Source organism: Sebastes umbrosus, chromosome 8 (genome assembly GCF_015220745.1).
Source record: "Sebastes umbrosus isolate fSebUmb1 chromosome 8, fSebUmb1.pri, whole genome shotgun sequence".
NCBI lineage: Eukaryota > Metazoa > Chordata > Actinopteri > Perciformes > Sebastidae > Sebastes > Sebastes umbrosus.
In genome coordinates this window covers 17,523,845-17,537,568 of record NC_051276.1, presented here as the reverse complement: position 1 = coordinate 17,537,568, position 13,724 = coordinate 17,523,845, and the positions used below count along the sequence as shown (strand labels likewise).

The 13,724-nt window shown below is 38.1% G+C and overlaps 2 protein-coding genes across 2 annotated transcripts; both read right to left on the bottom strand.

Annotated features, from left to right (window-relative positions):
* Positions 1-1,790: 1,790 nt before the first annotated feature.
* Positions 1,791-5,069, bottom strand: LOC119493458 (arrestin domain-containing protein 3-like). The gene is made up of 6 exons (XM_037778754.1): positions 4,947-5,069; positions 4,215-4,275; positions 3,784-3,934; positions 3,565-3,661; positions 2,487-2,743; positions 1,791-2,395 (listed from the first exon to the last, which is right to left on the bottom strand). Exons 1-6 carry the CDS (start codon positions 5,014-5,016, stop codon positions 2,264-2,266), a joined length of 768 nt encoding a protein of 255 aa, XP_037634682.1. The 5' UTR covers positions 5,017-5,069; the 3' UTR covers positions 1,791-2,263.
* Positions 5,070-5,445: 376 nt separating this feature from the next.
* LOC119493457 (arrestin domain-containing protein 3-like) lies at positions 5,446-13,495 on the bottom strand. The gene is made up of 7 exons (XM_037778753.1): positions 12,991-13,495; positions 12,819-12,888; positions 11,906-12,053; positions 9,353-9,455; positions 8,981-9,246; positions 8,133-8,218; positions 5,446-5,589 (listed from the first exon to the last, which is right to left on the bottom strand). The coding sequence occupies exons 1-7, from the start codon at positions 13,256-13,258 to the stop codon at positions 5,568-5,570; spliced, it is 963 nt and encodes a 320-aa protein (XP_037634681.1). The 5' UTR covers positions 13,259-13,495; the 3' UTR covers positions 5,446-5,567.
* Positions 13,496-13,724: the final 229 nt, after the last annotated feature.

The window sequence follows — 13,724 nt, the reverse complement described above, 5'->3', positions numbered from 1 at the left end:
CTGGAAAGCTTGCTATTCCAGCATTGGCAGCAACTGCCTACACCTCAAAACAACCCAAAAAAAGAAAGACAGACTTTCAAAAAGACAGTCCAAACTGTTGATGTCGTTAGAAGGTAATGTGTAGCTCGCTGCGGTAGCCTCCTCAGATGTAGCGAGCACGTATGAAGCGCGTGCATATGCCCGTTCTCGTGTGGGGGGAGGGGCTTCGGACAGAGAGCGGAGAGAGGAGAGAGAGGAGAGAGAGGAGAGAGCAGCTCGAGGGGATGCAGGATTTTGCGTTTTCCGGATTTCTACGCACTGCAGCTTTAACTGCCAAACCTAAACCTATTATAAATAGACCTAAAGTCAAAATCAAATGTTCAGTCAAATTATAATCAAATGACTCACATGGTACAAATAACACAGTGGATGATTTTATTTGCTTAATATAAAGTCACAGATACAAATTTGTTATCCGATTACTGAAAAGATTACTGAAGCATGTCTTTGTTGTCCCAGACTGCATAACTCACTTAGTATTGTGCTACATACATGACTGACAATGAAACACTGTGAAAATATTTTTTTTTGTTTAATTAGTATTAGTATTATTTATTTAGTATAGCACCTTCCAGAGCACAATTCATATCAGGTTTAAAATAAGCTTAACTTACAAAAACATAAATCCTTGGCAAAGTGACAGGTAACATGTCTCGCAGCCAGTCTGCACATACTGAACACAATTATGTGTGTACAAGGTTTCAAGCTTATGGACATGCAACATCAGGACACAGGCTGAGCATCAGCAGGTTTGCTGGGTGTGGTAAACTGCATTTCTTTTAAAAACTGTATATACACTGAACAAATATATAAATGCAACACTTTTGTTTTTGCTCCCATTTTTCACGAGTTGAAATTAAAGATCTAAAACTTTATCTATTGCACATTTGCACCTCTGCCAAGACAATCCATTCACCTGACAGGTGTTAAACAGCATCATTATCACACAGGTGTGCTTATAAATGTCTTTTTTTCAAGATAAAACTGCACATTTTAGAGTGGCCCTTTATTGTGAGCAGCCAAAGGCACAACTGTGTAATAATGATGCTGTTCAATCAGCATCTTGATATGCCACACCTGTCAGGTGGATGGATTAACTTGGCAAAGGAGAAGCGCTCACTAACACGGATTTTAACCAAGTAGTTCCAACAGTTTGAGAGAAATAAGTCTTTTGTGTGCATAGAAAAACATCTTAGATGTTTTATTTTAACTCGTGAAAAATGGGAGCAGAAACAAAGGTGTTGCATTTATATTTTATTTTATATATGAATTGTGTTTTTGTGATATCTAAACCATTATAAATTGGTTGTACAGCAGATGGTATTATGATCACAGTGTTTCAGATCATTTCTGTCTGTATTCATGTCACTGGTCGTGGACAAAATATTAGAAACACCTTTCACACTTCCACTAAACAAAAATGTCTAATTCAAACAACATTTCTCTGTCACTGTGTCAACAAAGCATGGACATTATAAGTTTAAGCAAGTAGTAGGATTTATTGGACTGTTGTATTGGAATGAAGGGGTGTGTCTGTAGGTGTATAAACTGTCAACAACCATGATGTTTATTATTACCTCTAATAATCTTCCATGCAAAATGGTTGAGTGACTTCTGAGCCACTGGAAAACTTGACCTTGTAAAGTCATATGATGCCTACTCTGTTTTATGACTTATTATAAAATTTAATAATACATTATGAGGGTTTATATAAACATTCATCATGCATTAATAAATTCACACAATTGATATAAAGTGAGTAATTTATTTCACAAAAATAAAAGAAAGGTTGCGTTCTTTAATTCCTTCCATCAACTAAACAAATATGATCTTTTGTCTTTTTCATTTCCATTCACTCTCTTCTCATCTATTAGCTCCCGTTTCTTTCTTCATGGTATTGATTTACATATAGCGGGAGATTAAATTCCATATTTATAAAGTCATTACAAAGTCATCACAGTTTTCAAAGTACACATTGTCTCTGGAATAAGAGATTTTATTATGTATGTATTGTTTGTTTAAAAGAAGCAAGCAAAGCCATAATCTTTATGACATCATTTACAACATTTCAGTATTCCTCATGAGCACAAAGCACCATGAGATCAAGTGAAGAAAGTTATTTACTGGCAATCAAGTCCATTGACACAGGAGATGATCCACTCACTATCATTATCCAAAGTATTTACAGTGTTGTGATTCTTGCCATTTTCCTGGATAACAGGGATTAAGAAAAACCAAATAAAGTGGGATAAACAGGCACGTGCTCTCCATCATCAGGCTTCTCCTGTAAAGCGGGCAGGACAACGATGTTGAACTTGATCTCAGGGTCTGAAGCATACTTGACATCCAGATAGACCTGTGGTGGACAAACAGTCAACACTTATATGTAACGATCTTGTAGCCCTGTTTGACATATAGACATATGTTTGAGAAGGAGAGATACTCACCCTGAGCCGGTACTCTGCTTTGATGATGTTGCAGTTTAAGATGGACGCACACGTGGTGGGAGGGATGGTGATGATCCTGGTGACGGTCTGACCTGCCAAAGGTGGGATGGTGTCACCCACCTCTTTCAGGATGGGTTTGGTTTCCAGTTTTCTCCTGCGCTGCGCAAAGTAACTGTACTTCTTATACAGACAGTACTTTGGCTTAATTTCACGAGACGATGTGTTCTGAATGGAGGCCACAACCTTTATTCCTTCCCCTGCAAAACAGAGCGGCGCTTAATGCACAATGGTTGTGATCGCGAAACATGCTCTCTTAAACATAATTATCCCTCTTACTCTCTGGTTGACTCATAGACAGCAATAATCTCATACTGCATCTAATATATGGGATTTTTGTACGATGCACGAGTATATTGCAAAACTAAAGTGGGCTGTTTACACCTGCATTAGTTGTATGATAATGTGTCTGGAACTAAATCCCAAATTAGAAACCTAATATAACATAATAATTTCAATTAATTAATAATCACTTGAAAGGTAGTCTATGTAACTTTTGCTGAACAGCGGTCTCTACAACTAGAAATATGGAATAATGACAAATCCTATCATGCAGCCAAACAGAAGCACAAGTGGAGAAGGGTTACAAAGTCTCCATACTATCTATCTTAACTTTGCTAACATTAACTAACATTAGCCACCATAGGCTACTGCATACCAGACCAAGTAAAGCTGTAGCAGCAAAACCCCTGTGTGTACTGAATGAAGCAAAGGTGCATTTTAATGCTTATGAATTGAACTTTATATTTGTAAGTGAATGAACACGCTGGTTCTTCTATCAAAATGAATCTAGTTTTGAAGTAGCAGCAACCAACCTAGAGATCATATTTGGATTATCTCTCTACCATTACTATTAATCTCATTTGTTGTTGTCTTATCTTTAGACCATAAAAAAGTTCCATGAGCAAAAAGACTTTGAGCTCCACTGTTTATTTGTTTTACTGCAACCCACTGTTAAGATACTCTGTGGAGTGAATGTATATAATGCAATTATTTTAGATCACACATGATCTAAAGTTACCTTGGTGGAAGCCTGTTTGCGCAATATTTACATCCATGCCAACTGTCCCCGATGTAAAGAGCTTCATCTTTTTATTAGTGATGCTGTGCTGTGGAGTCTGACAGGAAAATGACAAATCAGTTAGAGGTAGTGTTATTTCTCAGTTCTCATTACTGCAGCATGTCACAGTCAAACAGCAAACACATTGTGTGTGTGTGTGTGTGTGTGTAAGGTGGGTACCATCAGCGATGGATCACTGTTCAGGTTTCCTTTGTGGATGAGAGTGAACTTGGTCTTAGCTTTGGTGTCTACTCTCATTGACCTGCTCAGATTGGCCTCCAGTGAGTACTGGATCTTCCCAAATTTGCCTTTGAAGGAGGATGGCAGGTCTCTGCACGATGTAACAATACAAAACAGACTAGATGAGTGACAGAAATACTCCTTCAGTAGCACTATATTTAGATTGTCTAAGGTTTATATTCACAAAGCATCAAGAGGAACTAGCCTACATTACATAGCTACTCATGCCAAGTGGTAATTAAAGTGTTTTTAAATTATGATAAATGCTTGTTTCTATTAAAAAATAATAAAGAGCAAACTTAAATGTGTTCACATTGTTAAAAAATATAATAATTGTTGATTATTAGGCTATTGTTTTAGAGCAAACTCACTGTTCAGGGATCTTAAAGGTGAATGGGTAGACATGGCAGCCCTGGCCAACAACATTATTACCTGAAAGGCAATAAAGTTACATAATGTGGCTTCCAACACTGATTATAGCAAGGCTTATGAATTAGAACATGAATTAATGAATTTCTAGCTCTTAGTTTACCCTCGTCAACGTGGTTGCCCACTTTGAATGGTAAAAGTGTTAATTAATCACCCGAAGAAGAATCAGGACTTAGAAGAAGGGAGAAATGTTAAGAACAAACTGTTGCTGTTATAATCTGCATTTGCTATCAGTGTGAATGGGTCCAAATCATCTCATTAAACATGTCGTTATATGTGTAATTTAAATTTTGTATTTGTTTAAATGGTAGGATTTATTTAACCGCTTGTATATCCTTAAATCTCACCGGTGAAAATTGGAAAATTACCACAAAAGGATTCCATGCTTTGTGTCATGTTGTATGTGCAAATACAGTTAATGCAGAATAAAACGCTTTGTTATTTAAATAATGATGAAAAATGAGATGATACAGAAGCTATGTAAAAAAAAGAAGAAGAAGAAAGGCACCGAAAGAAGAGATGTAACAACAGTACTGTTAGTTGATATTTTAACAAAATGTGAAACAACGTTCCACAGCATACAGTATGTAAAGTTGTTTTGAAGAGTGCCACATTAACTAAATATAAAATGAATCAGATTTTTCTAAATTGAGTGATATAAGTAGCTCACTTACCCTTGCCCTCCTCAAGGACAACTTGGTTGATACTAAAGTACTTCTCTTTGTTGCGGTATGTTATGGTCATCTTTCCATAGTGCTCAGTCCATTTGACTTGTACCTTTCCCTTCAGCTTCACAGAGTGTATTTATTTTGCAGTTTTTTGACAGTTCTAGTGTAATTTGTCCTGTAATACAGTCACTACTGGTGAAAATATCACTTTGGTTTATGGGATTATATCCCACCGAAAGGCTCTTAACACTATTCGACATGTTACACTGTGTGTGACCGCCGATCAGGGGACAAGTGAGGACGGCTTTTATATGGTGTGAGGTGTGTCTCTGCATGCAGATAGACACCCTTGGTAATAATTAAACTGTAATATTTCAATAAATCTTGCTTACTGGTTAGAACCACATTGGTAGATGCTAAACAAAGAATATAAAATGTTACTTTGGGGAGAGAAAATTGGTGTTAACAGAACATCACATGCATGTTTCTTGCATAAATCAATGGAGTGGTTAAAAACACCTTTTAATGAATGAGCTCATTCTTACTGTGTAAGTGCTGACAGCATATGGTACTACAGGCTGCTGTTGGCTCTCCTTCTGTGGGTGTGTCTAACACCTCTCTAACACGTCATAGGCAGGGATCATGTGAGCTAAACAGGAAATAATGACAATATGGAAACCAGGCAAAGTGCATCAGTACACCTGTAGTTTGTCTAAAGGATACGCAGCATGTTAGCAAAAATCTTTATTTTTACAGAGATGTGTGTAAGAATCCTAAATCATCTTTAAATGTTATTCTGATGAGCAGTTCTTAGAAAGAGAGTAATCATGTAAGTTAGTTTTTTTTTATTATTTATAACACTCTTCTAAACCAGGGATACAAAGTGCTCCACAGTTATAAAAGAAAAGACAATGAGCAGATTATTGCCAAAAGTCTACACTCAGTTGATATCAGACTGTGCTGCAAACAACCGTGGGTTGTTGTTGTCGAGTCGCCTTGTAAAACTGATAATGATTTCATTACTTATTACTACTTCTTATCACCTTTGACAGTGATATCCGTGGTGCCTGCTATGTGCAGGGGTTGAAGTCATTATATGTGTCATCCAGGAACAGCTATATGTGAAATGTGTGTGGTCGTGGGAAGCAGTTCTAAGCACTCATCTCACAAGTTTGTGGCATTTTTCCAAAAAAGTGGGAGAAAAAAAGAGAGCAAGAATGATGAGCAAATCCTCCAAACTTAGTAGCTTCTCACACTGTAACCCTGCACGTTGCTGCCTCTTATAGGATACCAGATGCACTGCACCATATTTGCAAGCAAGACACAGTTTTAAAAGTTTGATAAACAATTGGACAAAAAAAAAAGACTATTAAAAAAAAAAACATCTTGATGCAAAACATACTAACATCACATTTTTATTCCCCTTCATCTAAACATTACATATGTTTATTCTACTAGAATGATATGACAATCTTGAAAAATATGTTTGAAATCCATCTTGCAGGAAGATAATGAGTCTCTCTGCATTATGACACTATCATGTGACACACCCAAGACCTGAGGGATCAGGTGGTGACACCAGAGAGGTAGCAGCATAAGAGAAAGCGAAGTCTTTGGTAAAGAGTTGAGACACATTCAGCTCTGATGGACCCACTGTTTAGGCTACAATACATGGCACAAATATGATTGTGAGAAAGGGAGTGTACATTCACTTTAGATGTACTTGCAGTAAAAAATCATTGACACCCATTTCTAGAGTCCAAAAACAGGAGGCACTGAGGTTCAAGTCAGGCAGTGCGCTTGTCGACTATGGCCGTCAAGGTGTCAGCTCACTCTGAATAAAAGCTCAATTCCCAATACTGTAAATTAGTGTCATATATTAATCAAACACAATAAAAAATTGCAGTTGCAGCAATATGAAAGGAGCTCCCGGAGATGACGTGAACCCACATTTGCCAGCCATCTGAAGTTAGTGAATATTAACACACTGGCTCACTTAGAGCGAGTGTTAGCTGCATAGCAAAGAGGAGATGTTGTTCTTCCAGGAAATTAAGCTGATGGTGTTCTCAATGACACATAATTAGGCTAAAAGCAGTGAATTTACTTGCATTGTTTTCACTGCTGAAGGGAGCAAAAAAGTAATTTGGTGCACGGTATTGAAACAGTTCAGCCGAGCATTCAGCCGTTTTGCATGGTAGGTCTTTGTCATCATCATCATCATCATCATCATCATCATCATCATCATTTAAGAGCACTTTTACTCTCACTGTGGCTTCTAATGTAGTTGAGTTATTCAATTGAGTAAAATATACAGTTTACTTATAAAACAGTATGTATATGACAACAGTTAATATACAGTTTCATCAGGCATGATGGAAGTTGATATGAAGAAATAAAAACATACTAAACTTAGAACTAACAATACTCTGAATAATATATTTCAGAAATTAAAATATATATATATATATATATATATATTTCTATCTCATATCTGAGACAATCCCTTGAAGATTTGGATGGGACTTAACACACAGTAACATATTTGCCATTTAGACAAGAACAGGAGAATTTTTATCTGAATGTTAACAGTGTCGATAATAAAATCTCCGGTATGGCTCAAGTGGTAACACATCCCCCCCCATGCCTCAAACTACTCAATCATACGCTGGAACAGAGTAGACTTCCTATAGACGTTTACAATAATGTATAGTGATAAAACGCACACACACACACTCTGAACACTGAATGAAAGCAGTATGATGCTGTAAGGCAGTTTCCACAATGTTAAACAGAATATGACAACCTTTTGTTCCAATGCTTAAATTCACACTATTGAAGGTACAAGAATAAAATACAACAAGGCAAGAGAGGATAATGCCTGTAGTGGTAAATATTAAAACACACAGCTATATAACATCGAGTGGTACACGAGAAAGTAAACACAGACAGAATATGACTGTGGGAAGACTAGAATTAGCAGCTGAGTAACAGTTTAAAATGTGTAATTAAACATACAAACACAAAGTGTGCGTTAAACAGTTATTGCTCAGTAGCAAAGGTTGTCTCTGGTCAGGTGAGCCTGATACAAAATCCCTGAGAAATGAGGCTCTCTATAAGTCAGACTGAGAAATGACAGTATGTATGTCAAAAGCATTCCACCATCATGTAATAGTAGATAGATTTGAAACTCACGAATAAAGTTCAGCAACAGAAGTGTCACACAGGATGATGGGAAACAGCACCGTGAGGTCGGGGGAAAATCTTACGCCGAGGCTCATCTGTAAGGAGACACCAGAAAACAACATCAGGTTTAGATGTATTTAAAGTAGCATATAAAAGCTCTCTGAACAATGGAGCCAAACTCAGGGGTCAGCAACCTGCGGCCCCGGAGCCACATGTGGCTCTTCAGCCCTTCTCCAGTGGCTCCCTGTGGATTTTCAAAAATGGAAATGAATAACTGTTCTTTGTTTACATTTTCATTTTTATTTATCATTGTTGTAGGTCTATGGTACGACAGAGTATTAGGGCCACATTGAGGAAAAGAAATAAATCTGAGATTTCAAGAATAAAGTCATAAGTTTAAGAGAAAAAAGTCGTAATATTATGAGAATAAAGATTTAAGTTTAAGAGAATAAAGTCATAATATTATAAAGTAGTAATTTTACGTGTTATTTTATTTTTTTCGTAAACTTATGACTTTATTCTCGTAATATTATGACTTTTTTTCTCGTAAAGTTATGATTTTATTCTGGAAATCTCAATTTTGTTAACCTCAATATGGCCCTAATACTCCGTAGTACATTTGCTCTTTGGCCCTCACTGCATTAGACTTATATACTATATACTTAGACTATAAACTGTGTTACCTTCATCACAATGATTAAATGTTTTGCGGCTCCAGACAGATTTTTTTTTTTTGTGTCTAAAATGGCTCTTTTGATAGTAAAGGTTGCTGACCCCTGGCCAAACTGGACCAAAAACAAATGAAGCATCATATAGCCCTTCCCTCATCAGACCACCGGTCTGTCGCCGGTACCAACCTCAATAATGTAATCAGCCTCGATAAGGGCGCAGTTAGAGATGGTGAGCGATGCGGTCGGGGGAATAGGGAGCAGGATCTCAGCGTGCACGTCAGAGGTGTTAGGGCTGACGGGGATTCCAACCGTTGACACCACGTTTCTCGTAATCATATGCTTGCTGACCCTGTTGTGGGTGTAGTAAACCTGTTTATGATGCAGTGACGCCTTTGGAGTAGCCTTTCGAGATGAACCATTACTGAACTTGCAAACTATTTTCACAATTTCACCTGCAGGAAGAACAGACGCAGTGTTTGGATGTGGTTATTGTCAGGCTTCACTATATCGTGATTGTTAAATTATACAGATAGATTGAGGAATGGATGGAAACAGTACCAGGGGTGAAGGCTTTCTTCTCTATACTGGCTGACAATGTGATAGGACCAGAGCCACACCACAGGCAGCACAGTGTCATGATGTTGGAGCCGGCGAGAGGAGCCTGCAGAGAAACAACACAGTGACCGCTGAGGTGCAGCAACGGACATAAACGCACGTGATGAATCATTCACTTTAATCAGTTTATTTCTTATCTCATCAAATAGCTATTAAAAGTACAAGAAAAATAAGTCAACCTGAGCAATGCAGTTTGCATACTTTACCCACTATACTGACAGGAAATTACACGCTAATGGATGTCAATCAAACTGTGCCATAAGAACGCCACTGAGAACTTAACTTCCCACAGAAAAGCAAAATGGTTTTCCAAATATTTAATATTCTATTTTTGGTTTTATGAGATAATTTAGATCAGATAAATAGATGAGACCGATTTTGATTTGTATGAGAGCACCACTTTCATTTCCTTTGTGCATTGCATTGTGGGACAGTACTGTCACACTTAATGAGGTCATGTCTTGAAGAAGGTCCCTGTGTCAAAATCTAGTTTTCAGCAGCGGTAAAATGTAACTAAGAACATTTACTCAAGTACTGTTCTACAAATTCAAGGTACTCGTACTTTACATGTTATGCAACTTTATTAGTCTACTAAGCTACATCTCAGAGGTAAATCATGTACTTTTTACTGCACTACATTGATCTGACAGCTTTAGTTACTTTACAGAACACAATTTTGTTTACCTTTCCTGTCCGGTGAAAACCATAGGCCTAAATCTCCAAATTTGGAGATTTTTCCTCTAATGAACTGGAGGACGAAGTGTTCCTTTATGGTTTGAAATGTTCCCACTTCTTAAGCTTAAAGGGACTATTTGTAACTTTGTACGCGCATAAATGTAGCGGGTCGTCACACATGCGCGCTCACATATGCGCGTTCGCGTGTGGCCGCTGCCTCTCCAACTCTGCCTGCCTGCCTTCGCTCAGAGAGCGCGCGCGTTCTCAGCTCGCTCCACCTCTAGACGTGAACGCGCGCTCACTCCTCACTGCAGAAGAGTTAGTTTAGCTCTGAGAATATCTAGTGAATGCACAGTGGACGTTTGTGCAGAAAAAAAATGCTGCAGCTCCTCCAGACCAACAGAGCTTTCCCGTGTCTTGTGAAGTGACGGAGCTCCTTAGCTAGTAACGTTACCCTCTCGTTACCGACCGGGTGCCGGTGTCTCCTCTGCTCTCTCCGGCTGCGGGACGAGAGCAGGGAGACACGCTGGAGAGCCCCGCTGCTTCAGCCTGCACTTAGGCAGGAAAAGCCAACACTAGGATCAGATCTAAATCATGTTCATGGAGAGACCTTCGTCTGGTCAGCTAACATTACTGCCAAGCAGCTGAAATATAGAGTGATATTGTGCTTTTAGCTGACGTGTGTCGCCTCACTGTTTTGAGTGATGCTCGTTCAGGTATATTTAGAGCGAGCAAGCGCGAGCCCGACGCTGACTTTCGTTGATTTCACGGCCACAGGTGTCGCTGTTAAGAAGCATTTCTGAAAGTTACAAATAGTCCCTTTAATAAACTATTTTAAACGCCTCTTGGATCAGTTGAAAAAATGCATCGTCACAGAGCTGAAAACAGGGCTGTTTTTTTCTGAGCTCATTAAAAGACTTTTTAGAGATACGTGGTTCTCACAGTACAGCGACACTACAAACATATGACGATCTTATAGAAAATGATGCATTGCTGTAGATTAAACTACCCAAAAGAATATAAAAGGAGATAAAATCAGAACAACCTTAAACACCTACTGCAATAAAATGAAACATACACATTAATTCAGCTGTAATATTAATCCAGAAACATCATATAAAGTATAATAAAACATTAACAGGGACCGTTTTTCTGCAGAATGACTACTGTTTATACTTTAAAGGAATACTATCAGTAAAACACTGTTTTAAATAGTAAGGTTTTAGCGAAGATGCATGTGTTTGGGAAGTAGTGAGCATACAACAGGATAAACGAGACTTGGATTATAGAACTGCACGAGTTGTGTGAGTTTGTGAACGGATGTTTTTATATAGTTTTGCTGTTGTTAAATATGGCCCCCATTTACTTCAATTCATCTAGACTTTCCTCTGTTTTTTGATTCTCCGTTTACCATGGAGGCATGCGAGAAAAGACATTTCTTGTTCAAGAATTCAAGGCAACACAGGGTGAATAGTTGATATACAAATGCTCATTTTCCGGGTAAAGTATTCCTTTAAGTACATTTTGCTGGTAATGCATGGCCTACATAATTTTACTTGAGTAAGGTTTGGACGCAAGGCTTTTACTTGTGGTCACAGTGTAGTATTATTAATACTTTGATCTGAATACTGCCTCCACCACTGGTTCTCATACCTTTACTATTTCAGTTGTATGCTTACATGTTGACTCAATATTGATTCAATACCTGAATTAATGTGTGTTCAATCAAATTACCACACAACAAGCCTGGGGCCAAGTGATGTTTCAATGGGAAGAACATATGGGTTAATAAGGGCCATAACATGGTCATGGATTACTCACCTGCAGCTCTGGCTGGTCGGTTTGAATGCGGTTTGAATAGTTCAACTCTGTCACAAAGTCCTTGGACATATGCCAGGGTCTGTTGATGCCCACCGTCAAGGTGTACAATATCTTTCCATTCGGTCCGTTGAAACTGGATGGGAAGTCTCTGCATTGATGACAAATAATAAAAAGGAAATAATGAGATGGAAACAAGACATACAGCTTTTTGCAGAAATTAAGATGAAGATGCAGAAGACCAATCTCTGATATTAAGAGAACTAGAGAAGAACTTTTTACAAAACAAAACATGGCCAGTGCTCCCTCAGATATCGTGGTGTACAAATATGGAACACCAAAATACATGTTATCAAGAGCTTGTTATCCTTAAGAACATTTTAAAAGGAAATTATCATCACATTTAATTCATGATGTCTAATTATCTGTTGATACGTCTAGATATATTTTCTTTTCTTCTGTACTGTTTTTTGTATGTATTTTGTTGTTTTTATTGGATTGCTTTCCACTGTTTGGTTAGGGTTTTCCTGCACATTTTGAGCACTTCTTGTTGTTGTTTAACTTTTGTTGTATTTTTAAAATTATGTTAGTTTAGATCTTTCTTCCTTTTTGTTATTGTTTTTTTTTCTCCTGGGGTTGGGGGAGGTTTCTGAAGTTTTATATATGTGCAAATAAATAAATAAATTAAAAATATATATATATCTCTTATCACATGGTAGAAAACAATATTGATATATCCCTAATAGGTTTAGTTATCAGTCTTGCTTCTAAATAAAGATTACATTTTATGATGATGAGTGCACATCAATATGTCTTTATCTAAAGTGCCATGTGATCCCCAAGAGTTTCTGTAACAGAGAAAAGGAAAAACAAAGTGACACAATCCCACCGGATATGGAGATGTGCTCATGCTCACCCGTGTGGCAACTGACATGTAAATGGATACACATGCGTGCCAGGCTGAAGTTTTGCATTTTCACCAATAGCTGCAAAAAGGAAGAAGACAAACTGAGTGACTTTTACTCAACAATGATTGACTGTTTGAAACGTCTTAACAGTGCATGCAAACGGCCTCAGTGAGCACATACCAGTGTTTTCTTGCAGGATGGCACTTTCTAAGTTAAAGTAGACCAGTTTTGCAGAGACGGTTGTCCTCCTCCGCTTCTTCCCTCCTCCTCCGCGGCTCCAGTGGACATTAGCCTTTCCTCCCAGGGCCATCGTTATGGAAGTGATCTTCGTCTTCGTCGTGAGGTCGAAGGAGATGTGTCCTGTCAGCAGGGCGCCGCTGTAGATGGTGTTCCTCTCATTCAAAGCGTTGAAGTTGATGCTGAAGTTCTTGATCGGCTGTTTGAACATGTTGTTGTTGTTGAGTTAAAAACACAAAAACAAAAGAATAAAATATTATAGTTCTAGTTTTACAAAAGCAGAAGTTTCCCTGCAGGAAATCACTACATTTGGTTCATGCAAAAAAGGGATCACGCAATCACTCATTTAAGTATTATATGACAGAAAAAAAACAGCTGCCACGAACAAAACAATGCATTCAACAGACTGCGCAGGCGCACAACATGCCAGAGGACCAGCCCTGATTTTCGGGCGGAGCCAGCAGGGAGCAGAGCCTCATGTCCAGCCTCTGTGGGAGGATGGAGGACATGACAAGAAGTTAAAGGTCCCATATTGTAAGAAGTGAGATTTTCATGTCTTTTATATCATAAAGCAGATTTCAGTGCTATATAAATTCTGTTAAAGTATCAAAACACTCAATCCATGGAGAAATACACACAGCCCGTATTCAGAAACGGTGCCTTTGAAACAAGCCGTC

What these genes read in the sequence shown, in the direction of transcription:
- LOC119493458 (XM_037778754.1), bottom strand. Translation starts at nt 5,016, where the DNA reads ATGACCATAACATACCGCAACAAAGAGAAGTACTTTAGTATCAACCAA. An exon ending in ACCTTTAAGATCCCTGAACA is followed by an intron (nt 3,935 to 4,214) that starts GTGAGTTTGCTC and finishes TACATCGTGCAG; the next exon opens with AGACCTGCCATCCTCCTTCA. An exon ending in GCAAACAGGCTTCCACCAAG is followed by an intron (nt 2,744 to 3,564) that starts GTAACTTTAGAT and finishes TCTGTTTTGCAG; the next exon opens with GGGAAGGAATAAAGGTTGTG.
- LOC119493457 (XM_037778753.1), bottom strand. Translation starts at nt 13,258, where the DNA reads ATGTTCAAACAGCCGATCAAGAACTTCAGCATCAACTTCAACGCTTTG. An exon ending in CCGACCAGCCAGAGCTGCAG is followed by an intron (nt 9,456 to 11,905) that starts GTGAGTAATCCA and finishes GTTTCTCTGCAG; the next exon opens with GCTCCTCTCGCCGGCTCCAA. An exon ending in GAAGAAAGCCTTCACCCCTG is followed by an intron (nt 9,247 to 9,352) that starts GTACTGTTTCCA and finishes TTCTTCCTGCAG; the next exon opens with GTGAAATTGTGAAAATAGTT.